The sequence below is a fragment of the Thrips palmi genome, unplaced genomic scaffold, assembly GCF_012932325.1.
Source record: "Thrips palmi isolate BJ-2018 unplaced genomic scaffold, TpBJ-2018v1 HiC_scaffold_2, whole genome shotgun sequence".
In the NCBI taxonomy this organism is placed as follows: domain Eukaryota; kingdom Metazoa; phylum Arthropoda; class Insecta; order Thysanoptera; family Thripidae; genus Thrips; species Thrips palmi.
In genome coordinates, this window is record NW_023144629.1 from 9941629 (window position 1) to 9953447 (window position 11819).

Sequence of the window (11819 nt, forward strand, 5' to 3'; positions counted from 1 at the left end):
AAACGGTTCCTTGTTTTACCAGGAAGCCCCTCGACAAGCCATAGGCGATTTTCAGAGAAATTTTGGCAAAACCAGGAACCGTTTAAGGAGCAGCTAGAAAATGCTCATGATTATTTCGACGTCTCTGAGAGAAATTCATGATGCAACAGGATCCTTTAATAGCAATAAGCTCAAACTGGATTCTTATACTCTGACCAAAAAGACCTCTGAGGTTTCGCGGTCCAGGGCCGCTGCAATGGCGGCCAAGGTGGCAGATCCCCTTCACTGTGAGAAAAAATCTCAGTCAGTAAATCCTGTAGTGATAAGTACAGCTGTCACTGTAGTTCAGAGTACAGGATTTACTGTACTTTTCTACAGGATCTACTGTTCTTTGTACGGGATTCACTGTACCACAGGAGTGGAGTACGGAATATCCTGTACCAGGTGTACAGTAAATACTGTAGCCAGGCACGGCACAGTAAATCCTGTGATCTGAACTACTGCAAATCCCGGCAATGAAATTAACGGGATTCACTGTGGTTTTTTCGCACAGTGATTAACTTGAAAAACTCAGAGAGGTGTTTGTTTTCTGGTCAGAACACAATTTTAAGGTAGAATGTATCAATTTGTGTGTGGGGGCAATTGAGGTGTTACGTTGAGAATCAGCGAGTGTCGACCACCAATTTTACGTCTGAATAGCTTCTACCATCATTTGAGCCATGATCATTACTCTTTCATAATCAGTGTTCCGTTTCATAAGTGTCACCAAAGGTTTCTTTAAAATTAAATCACGACAGGACCTTTACACTGATAATTTATTCATAAGTGGACATTGTTTGTGAACGTTATTACATAATAACAAAGTTGTTTAGCAAACAAAAATGGTTTCTGAGCACGCCTTGTGGTTGAAAATAAAACAAGTTTCAACACTGGTCCGATGAGAATTAACTGTTAGTCTTAGTCCAAACAAAAATTACAGACTTGAAACGCGAAGAATCACAATTGTGTACTGATTACACATACATGAACTTTGCTGTCCACTGCAAATCGATTGGTTAGTCTGCTAGCCACATTGGTGGCACTCCGTTTTGAGTGCCATAATTTGGCATTCTGACCACAGAGCAATCCTAAACAGAGAATGCCGAAATTTGGCACTCCGGCGACCAGGAGTGGCATTCTCACCTGCATCCTCCGAGGTCAGGACGCCAACTATCGGCTTTCAAAACGGAGCACCACTAGGGAGGCAAACACTTTCGATTTGCAGTGTAGCAATTTCCTCAGGATAACGGAATCTCTCTCATTGTGACAAAGCCACCTACAGAAGCCACCCGAGCACCTCTGCCTTACGGCGGCCAAATATCGCGAGTCGATGCAAATTGGTGAGTCTCTTCAGCTTCACTTGGGAACCCCGTCGACAGTTTCAGTTGCACGAGCCACGGGCTAATTGGCTACAGAAGGCGGGCCCGTCGGAAGGACCACCCGGTAGCAGTCAGCCGGGCACTCAGGTCCCCTAGAATGAGATGCGTAAGCCTTCGGCTTGTCCGACTCACGCAGGAGTTCGTGGCATCCCCACTGACACCACTGGCAAGAACAGTCCTCGGCGGTTGTTGACGCTGTGCGGTCACGGATGTGCAGGCGGGGGTTCCGGATCAGAGTGCCCTGAACAGCTGGTCCATGCAGCCACGAGTGAAGACAGATTTCTCTGGGAAACGGAATTTTCAGCGTGGTGAGGCACGGCAACGATGTCCAGCACATAGCCCTCAGAAAATTGACGCAGTCGAACTCTATCGAGTTCATGCTAAGGGACGTCAGGGAGGAAAACTTGCAGAGCACGGGAACCACCAAAGCCAATGTTTCGGATAGGATTGTGGTTATGGTCAGAGATTCGATTTGAGACGCACTTGGTGACTCAGCCAGCGCCAGGGCGGGCTCAGAGGAAAAATTATTGGTTATTTTCACAGACCGGAGATTCGAAGCTCCACGCAGGAATTCCAGAGCGCCGGGAGGGTAAGCCTCGGACAGTGACATCACATGAATCGACTGGAGGTCGGGCAGCACCGCCAAGTGGGAAAGGTCATTGCTCGGGAAACAAGTAAGGGAGCGGAGGTTGGGAATCTGGGCCAGCAAGGTCCCGACCTGGTCATTTCGGCAGAATAAACACATTTCCTGAAGGGTGGCCGCGTGTGTCTCAAGCAGGAGATGGAGGAAGGGCTCCGATAAATTTGAACTGTAAAGCAGCTTCGTGAGGGACGGCCTTGTTTTCAAGTCACACCAGGCAACAGACAGTGACTCTTGAGAATAGTTCTGGATGCTGAGTTTTCGGAGACCAATTACGTTGTGGGTAGCATTTAAGAGCGTTGATAGAGACTGTCCAGGGGGACAACGATTCTCCAAGTTGAGACTTCTCACGCCGCTGAGCGCAGATAGCTTCAATAGGATGATGGTGGCCTGGGCCGCGTCGCTCTCGTTGTGAACAGTTATGCCCAGGTTCGCGACCGCACAGGTGGTACTGGGCATGAAGGAGGCAATGGTCTCGAGAGGTAGACGGGGAGATATTTTGCCGAGGCAGGGCGCGAGATTGAGCGCTGCGCGCAGCAGGCCCTTGTCCTTGACTACAGCAGCCTGCCAGAGGCTGCGGTGCAGGCTCAAGTCGCGGAGGCGCCGGCAGACAACGCGGCAGTTGAAGAGCTCCCGGGGAGCAAGGTGTGCCAGCACGGCCAGCAGCGTCTCGTCCGGCAGCGACAGCAGCTGCGGGCAGACGAGTGATTCGCCTTTCAAAATCCAGCCGTTCCAGAATGTTTAATTTAAGGGGGTTCATACATGTTAAGAGCACTTTGTAAAAACATTTTTTTGGGTGTAGAAGGATCAAGATTTTATGACTTTTGTATTTAAACCCTTTTAGATAATGGAGTAGGCTTCATTTTGCCAGAAAGTTAAGTGACTTTGGACACTTTTTGGAACTTTAGTAGCAACGTTTAAAATTTTGGTTCTCGTAAGATTGTGTTCGCATACTTGTTCAGATCGGGGGGGGGGGAACAGGGAGTATCATCCCTACTAGTGTCATAGAATTGACTGGAATCTGCAATAGTTTTGCAGAAAAAAATAAAAACAATTTTCTAAACTATTTTTTAAGAATTTTTTTAAAAGAACGAATTGTTAAAACTTCTTTTCTTTTAAACTATTGCAGATTGAAAGCCCATTCTAGTCAATTCTATGACACTGCTAGGGATGAGTCTTCCTGGTTCCCCCCCACCCCACACACACACACAGATCTGAGCAAGTCTGCGAACAAAATCTTACAAAAACCAAAATTTTAAACGTTTCTACTAAATTACCAAAACGTGTCCACAATCAATTTACTTTATAGCAAAATGAAGCTGACTCAAAAAGGGTTTTAATACAGAAGTTATAAAATCTTGATCCTTCCACAACAAAAAAATGTTTTTACAAAGTGCTATTAACATGTACGAGCACCCCTTAACGCAGAATAAATAACAACACAGTTGAAGCCTAACGAAGTATTTTAAGCATACAGTACAAACTAATTAACTTAGTTACACGAAGAAATGGTTTGTAAAGTTTTCTCAGTGTACCACTGTTGCGAAACGACAAAACACTGTCTTTAAACGAAAGAAATCAAATCTGGAACAAAACTTGGCGATACTTTGGAGTATTGCCACGATTTGGCAATAAACGTCGCTCTGCAAACTCAAGTGTGTGCCAGGCATGCACTTCTTGGTGCATGCCTGCAGGCACACACTTCTTTTCTGCATGCCTGGCAGCGAGGGGTACCTCACTTCGTCTAGTCAGTGTACACCCCTGACTCCAGTCACTGCCTCGTTTCAGTCTAGTCACTTAAAAAGCCAGCAAAACCACGTAAATTTGTCCTAATTGTAGTATTTTTGCAACGCATTTCGTAATATTTTCAATCTAGTCAAAGTGGAAATTGAGTATAGTCACCAGTCAGTGTACACCTATTTTCGAGGTGAGGTACCCCTCGCCTGGCAGGCACACACTTCCTGGTGCATGCCTCAGGCACACACTTGCTTGTATGCATGCATAAGCGACGGCAAGTGTGTGCCTGAGGCATGCACCAGGAAGTGTGTGCCTGCCAGGCATGCAGAAAAGAAGTGTGTGCCTGCCAGGCATGCACCAGGAAGTGTGTGCTTGCAGGCATGCACCAAGAAGTGCATGCCTGGCACTCACTTGAGTTTGCAGAGCGAACAAATCAAGGGGAGAAGACCTTAGTTAAAGCCGTGGTTTTGGCAATATCCAAAAGTATTGCCAAATTTTGGCGATACTTTTTTGTATCGCCGTTCTTAAGGCAATACTTTTCCGTAAGGCCGTTTATTGGCGATACTCAATTGTATCGCCAAAAAAATGTACTTTAATATTGTCGTGGCATTTGCAGAGAAGCTACTGACAAATTGTCAATACCATGTACTAAGAGTCAAAATCGAGTGTGAGAGTGTACTCAGCCAAGTATGCAACCGTAGATGTGTTCTCAGCCAAGTATGCATCTGTAGGTGTGCATACAGTACTTGCAAGTATCCACCTGTAGATGCATACTGGGTACATACTTCAGTGTCTATAATGTTGCTGAAGAAAACGACTCACCATAGCGCCGATGGTTCTAGAGACGCAGCAGAGCTTCCACGCAGTACGTTGAGGAGGCACAGCCAATGAAGCGCCGTCCGTCAGGGTGAAGCCTAGAACGTAAAATTTGAACACATTACTTTCTCAAAGGCTACGTTTGGAGAGTCTTGGAGCGGAGCCGGAGGAACGGAACCACAAGGTCTTTCCGAAACAATTATCTTTCCACCCACCCCACACCAAACAATGCACTTCTTTGAAAAATTAACGAACTTAATTGCGTAGAGATCTTCAAACATTTCACTGAGAATGAGTCACCACCTTCAAATGGGTGACACAATTTTAATGCGCAATTCTGGCTGACGAAATATTCACCACCCGAAATTTGGTAACCCACGATTCGTTGCCCAAATATGAGTGACGTGGTCAGCTACGTTGTGACGTCCCCGTTTATTACGTTTCGCTGTTCCCGAGGCTTTGACACTGCAACACTTTGGTTGTAACAAGGCTAATTTTCCACACAAAGAGTGTCACCAAGACAATCGGGTGCTTTCGTAGGTCATGGACCGGAAGCCCACAGTCGCCATGATAGCGGGAGTAGATTATCTAACATAGAAACAAGACGACAGTCACTTGGATCAGTGACAATTTCAGGCCACACTACTGAAAAAACTACGTAGAAGCGATGCATTTGGAGTGCTTGGTTCCCAATCTGAAATTCCGCGCGAGTTTAGGTTCCCGACAAAATGGTGTATACTGACTTCCGTTTCACGATCCACGTAAGAACCCTGTTGATGAAATTGTTGTCACGGGCAAGCAATGCGTACATGAACTCCTATGAAATGGTTATCAATCCGTAATGATATCGTCTGTATTCATTTGAAAGTGCACTATCATCCACGATTTTGACAGAAAGCGATCGACACATCCCTAAATTGAAGACTCACCCGATGTTACGCAGTATTCCGTCGGCCTAGATTTCGTCTACCACTTCGTAACGTCACGCAATAATAAATTTCTGCATGCACCTCCCAATAGGGTACTTTCGTACACTGCAGCAAAAAGCTACGGAAAATTCTGTAAACAGCTTGTGGTAATTCTCCGTAGCCCCCTTATCAATATTCTCCGTAGGCTCTTACAGTATTTTCCGTAGGACAGCACAGTATTCTCCGTAGGACTATACAGTCTTCCAGGTCCTACGGAGAAGACTGTGCGGACTTACAGGGAATACTGTACGGCCCTACGGAGAATACTGTAAGAGCCTACGGAGAATATTGATAAGAGGGCTACGGAGAACCCTGGCAAAAAAATTAACAGAATTTTCCGTACCTTTTTGCCACAGTGTAGAATCCTGAACCGGAAGCAAGCAGACCAGCAGACGCCAAATTGGCCGGAAACTAACCTCTCTTCGGATCCAAAACTATAGCCGAGCTGTACAGATATTGCTCGCGAAACACATATGCACTGCAAACAAGTATCAAACGACTGTTTATGTTCAAGTGTGGCCGATACCTTTGACGAACGTCTCTTTCCCATGTCAAGTTTGGATCTACTTCCGCCAACACGGCGTCTGTGTGCTTCCGGCTCAGGGATCTACGAAAGTACCCTATTATCAGGGCACCTCAAGCAAGAAGCAAACCGGAAGTCAAGTGGGAAATAAGGAGGGCACTACGCGGCAGTGGGTCTGCTCCCCTCTTTTCACTTACTACGTTATTGTTTCTTGGGAACGAAACTTAAAACCAAATGCAAAGAAATAAAGGAATTGTTAGACAGTTCAAATCCACAGCTGGATGGCGCGGTGAAGAAGGGACCACGAGTACAATCTGACCAATGTCTTACGAAGAAATTTCCTGTATCACGAAGGAATTCGCGCAAGCTTTATCAAGTAAAACTGAAGCATTGTGTTACCATCTGTTTCCCAGCGTTATCAGTTTACGCTCGAGATCAAGCGTACCAGGTTCCTCCACACAGATTCCTCCTATCTACTTGCATCGGGTATTTTCTTGTCCAGGCTCAATTTCAGGCGGAACATGTTCAAGCGGAACTTTCTGCTTGACTGGAGCATACAGTTTTGCTGTATTTTTACCAGTGTAATGATGCAAGAGCAGTTTCTCTTCGTGTTACGCAAAGTTTTTATTTGAACAGTATCGGTAAGGATCCTACCACGAAGAAATATTGCTTCTCTTAAGCTTTGCGCCGAATTCAGTCACATTTGTAGCTTGGACTTCATTGTCTGACATTTTGAGTGGCTGGCAGTAAAAAAACTCCTCACCTTTGACCTTACTTTGGCTTCTGCAGGTCAACGAAATGAGAGTGTTGTTGCGACTATTTGCGTGCAGATTAAGAAACGTTTTGACTGATGATAAGAATAATTTATCGTACTGTCTCGCACTTTGATCGGCGTCGGAGTCAAAAGTAACGACTTCCTGGAATATCTTGAAGTCACTCTTAGAGACACATGCATTTCTAAGCTCAGTTCGTTGGTATGCACGGTTCAGACGTCTCTTCTCCTGCCCGCAAATCAGTTGCTAAGAGAAACCACTATTCCAATACATTGCAAAGCGAACAACCTCAGCCAGTGTCACGTCTTTCCACCCCTTCGACATTTGAAACTTAGAGACTAGGTGTTCACTATGGAAGACTTGGGGTTTCACCTTAACGAAGCTGCCTGATCGTCTCCCATTCACTTGAATTCGTGCAGCTTGCAGGTGAAGAAGTACATGCAGGCCGACAAAAGCATCTGAAACAGGTATATACCGTACCACTGAAGTAAACCGTATAAGTTTTTAGGGGCAATTCCTGCAGATTTTGTTAAGAAAAAAAAACTGCCTCCGATCTTTGGATCGTTTTACGTTTGTGTCAGTTTTCAAACTTTCTGAAAACTAAAGCCTTTGGGAATTCTCCACGGGGCTTCGGATCGCACTTCCCGAGATTTCCCAGTTTATTTGTAACATTGCAAATCAATTTTGATTTTTCGGAGTTAAATAGTGTTTTCGGCAGTGTGCATGGCAGCACTGCAAAGCCGGTGGTAAGTTTGCTTGCCACAGATTTGGCAAGCCGTTTTGAATGCCAAAAATTGGCAAGCTTGGCCTGTTGATACCACCCAGCTTGCCAAAATTTGGCAAGCTTATGATGATTTCCGACCAAAGCTTGCCAAATATTGGCATTCAGAACGGCTTGCCAAATTTGAGGCAAGCACACAGTAAACTTCTTACGGATACATCCTATCTGTATTACGGACATTTTTGTGCAATTGCAATTACGGATAGATTTTTACGTCCGTACCATACGGATATTTTCGTCTGTATGTTACGGACGTAAAACTCTTTGTAATACGGATGATTTCATCCGTATTACAAGCAAAATCTATCCGTAATTGCAATTGCACAAAAATGTCCGTAATACAGATAGGATGTATCCGTAAGAAGTTTAGTGTGCAGACTTCACTGGCTTTGCAGTGGGAGTAGCACTGACTCTGCAGACTTTGACTTACGCCAGTAACAGACTCGCGGTCGCAGTAGCTTATTCCAATCATATTAAACCGGTTGTCCTGGCACTGCTCGATGCACGTAAGCAGCCACTGCAACTAACGAAAGACTCAGCCGAATCAAACCACGTTCGTCTTGACGATGTGAACAAAAATGACGCTCTTTTGTTCGACAATCATGCCACAAGAGTTTCAAGGTTGATTTACGTTCACACCAATGTAACACGATCGTATCTCAAATCCCACGCCCTATCAGCTGTATGTGCCCGAGAGAACGACAAGTCATGGAAAGTCAAGGTAACCATCCTCGTCGCTGATACACCCTACCTCGCACAAATTTCGGTGATACAGTACACCTCGCCCAAAATTGGGCATTGATCAAGACTCTTTCATCCTCAGTGAACCACCCCATGGTGGCGCTCTGCCGGTCCCTACTGTGTGATTACTTGATTACTTTCGTATTTCACTCGGTGACAAATGAAGTTTTGTTTACATACTACAGACGGACACGTCACGTTCATGTACATGTACTCGTCACGTTCATATACTGTGATATACTCTCTCCTTCGAGGAACGTGGCATCATGTTGAAATGAATGTGACAAAGTGTCACGTTTCTTGAGCATTGTGTCACATTCGTGTGGACGCGAATCAGCCATAAATTAGCCTACCCACGTAAAAACGAATGTGACACAATGCTCGAAGGAACGTGACATTTTGTCACATTCATTTCAACGTGATGTCACGTTCCCGGAGTGAGAGTGTAAGTGCTGAGCGAAGCAAAGCACGGTAAAAACGGTTCCTGGTTTTCCCAGGAACTTACTGGAAATCACCTATGTCTCTACCATGGGCTTCCTGGGAAAACCTGGTACCGTTTTTACCGTGCACAGTTTGAGTCAAACGTCCGAAATGCCTCCCTCCCCCGCTGAGGCATTCTACTGCACCGACCGTGAACGTTGAACGATTGACGCTGAGACGAATGTAAAGTCCAATGCATTCTGAAAACTTCAGCTCACCTCATTGTCGGCCAAGGGTCCGAACACTTGGCGATGCTTTACGTGGAGGCTTTTGAGCTCTTTTGCCAAGGCCTGGAACTGCGGCAGAACGAATTTTATCAATTTAGGCAGCTTATGAACAACCAGGGCCACCCTCACTTGAATGAGGGCACGCGGGCAAAAAGCGTAATGTTTCTTGGCAAAAAGCTTCATACAACTACGCTGGAAGTCAAGCGTTGGAAATTCTCCTCGCATTTAAATAGACGGAAGAGGAGTGGAATTGAACAGAGCACGCTTGAAGAGAAGCAAAACAGTGTCTTCAAGATTCCCCTACGTACGTAGAATCCTTGTTTCTCCTTGAGCAACTAAACGCCTCATGTCTCTTAACATTCAGAATTATACCTATTCACTGGTAAAAACGAAGCGGAGTTGTACGCGGAAAGCACAACTATACTTCAGGGCAAATTCCCCTTTGCGTCCCGATAGAGCGAATGGAGCGCGTGAACTCCGGTACGCCTCCAGATGGGCACTGAGAAAACCTTACAAACTATTTTAGGCCTTACAAAGCAAAGCAGTTTGTTAAAACAAAGTGTTTTGAACATACGCTAACAAAGAAAATTCTTCGTAATGTACGAACTTCTACTTCGTATAACAACATTAGTTTGCATTATATGTATGCTCAAAATACATTGTTAGATTTTAAGCGTGTGTATTAACACTGAAAATAGAAAGGTCAGACTTTCGACCCCTATAACGGTCTTACTGAAATGTACGACCGGAAAAGGGTCAAACTGAAATGTGAGACCGACAAAAGGTCATACTTCGATGTATGACCGAAAAATGGTCATACTTCACAGTGTATCACAGGTAAAGGCTGATATATCCCCAAGCTGAACAATAGCCAGTTTCGCTGATGTGAGACCTTTTTTTGGTCATACATAAGTATGACCCTTTTTCGATCATACTTTTTGTATCACCGAAAATCGGTCAGATGTCTCACCCTTCGAATTTCAGTGTTGTTGCGCCCTAGTTTTACAAGTGCTACTACTAGGTTTGGATTACCTCCGTGGCGGGCCACTGACACACTGAGATGACGACAACCACCAAGGCCATAGCGACGCCGTGGTAGGCGGCCACGGTGAGGTTGTGAGGGCTGCGTGAATCTATATAGAAGACGTTGAGCATCGTGAGGGTGTAGACCGCCATCAGCAGGACGCAGGCGCCGTTCACCTCGCTGCACTTGCGGTACATGTCGTGGAGGAGGAATTGTCTTTGGCGCAGCATTCGCCACACGTGGCCGTCCACCAGACGGCGGTCTTGCCAGGCCGCGCGCACCTGCCAAACATGCTTATTCATTTCCCGCGTCTATTGATTTTCTTAAGAGCGAGGTGGTAAACACTTCAAGAAGTCGTGTGTAGACTACACGGTTTCGGAGGTATGAAACGTGGAAGGGCATAATGACGATAGCGCAAGCGTTAAAGTTATAACCCGTAATTGTAAATTCTTTTTGAAAGGAAAAGTTTTTTTTTATAACTTCTCGAATTTGTATTTGGAGGTACTTGCAACTACCGTTCATACCCTCAACCTTCAGTGAGCATTGTCTTATGTTCGTGAAAAGTGTTACGTTAAGTTAAGCACTGTAAATGCAGCTGCACCATCATATTACGGAGGAGATTTTCTCTAATACGAACGAAATTAGTTTAATATCTATGAGGTACCGTGAATGCTTACAGAGTCAGCTGCACTTCCACAATGTAGAGAACTCCCACCATAATGTAGAGAACCTTCAGTATACGACTTTTAGATTGAGGATCCATGCAGTAACTTAGCTCCTATTTCATCGTGAGACATTTAGAGAGTAGTGCTCTAAACGATGTAGCCAGGGGGCAACCACTCTAGAAATCTTGTGTCCCCTTGAGCACTAGAAATCTCTTAAAATCTGAGATCTGTCCCCAAAATAGGCCAAAAATAGCAAATTTTGGGCGTAATATCGGTTAAAATCTTGCGAAACCCGACGAAATGTTTAGCCTTAAAAAAACCTTGTGTCTCCAACCATCCAATGTGGTCGCTCTCTCGCGATGTAGTGTTTGACGCGCACCTCCCGGCCGTACTCGACGCGCAGGTCGGCGGCCGCGGCCCCGAGGACCGCCAGCGGACACATGACGCGGAAGTGCGTGCAGACGCCGATGACGAGGCGGATGAGGGCGAGGATGTGGAGCAGCAGGACGCCGTGGTGGGTGTTGAGCCACGCGTTGGCCAGGAGGACGAGGAGGGTCGCGGACGTGGCGATGAACAGAGGACGCCACCGGGCCGCGCCCAGGGGATGCACGTCCAGCAGCCTGATTCCGAGAGCTGTTTTCGTCGCTGTCTCACTCGCACTCACAGGCGTATCCCTTCTGAGTGCGAGAGAGACAGAGCGACGAAGACGGCTCTCGGAATCAGGTACTTGCTGAGGCAGGTCACGAGCACGGCGAGCTCGCGGCGCCGCAGGCCGTACGCCAGGCCCTCGGCCAGCTGGATGCCGACGAGGAACAGCGAAATGGGGATGGTGCCCAAGGCCATCACGAAGAGGGCCGCAGTCGCGAGCTGCAGGCACGCGCACTTCAGGAGCAGGGCTGCCAGCGACGCGCCGCCGGCAGCGCCTCCGTGCCACGTCACGGGGATGTACCCCAAGAAGGCCCCCATTTGGAAGGCTGCCGCCCACAGGAGCATCGTAGCCCTGCGGTAGGGCATCGCCGGGCGCAGAGTGCGAACCCTGCACGTCGA

The 11819-nt window shown here is 46.5% G+C and overlaps 1 protein-coding gene across 25 annotated transcripts; it reads right to left on the reverse strand.

Moving 5' to 3' along the window:
- Positions 1–777: 777 nt before the first annotated feature.
- Positions 778–10345, reverse strand: LOC117647171. Of its 25 annotated transcripts, XM_034388775.1 has the most exons (6): positions 10116–10345; positions 9075–9152; positions 8066–8158; positions 7227–7312; positions 4597–4688; positions 2683–2727 (listed from the first exon to the last, which is right to left on the reverse strand). In XM_034388775.1, exons 1-4 carry the CDS (start codon positions 10335–10337, stop codon positions 7256–7258), a joined length of 450 nt encoding a protein of 149 aa, XP_034244666.1. In that variant the 5' UTR covers positions 10338–10345; the 3' UTR covers positions 2683–2727; positions 4597–4688; positions 7227–7255. The 25 variants fall into 25 exon arrangements, with proteins under 25 accessions (XP_034244663.1, XP_034244665.1, XP_034244650.1 ...); XM_034388776.1 differs by lacking the exon at positions 9075–9152; XM_034388772.1 differs by lacking the exons at positions 7227–7312; positions 8066–8158; positions 9075–9152; positions 10116–10345 and adding an exon at positions 8387–8402 and having other exon boundaries at positions 778–2727.
- Positions 10346–11819: the final 1474 nt, after the last annotated feature.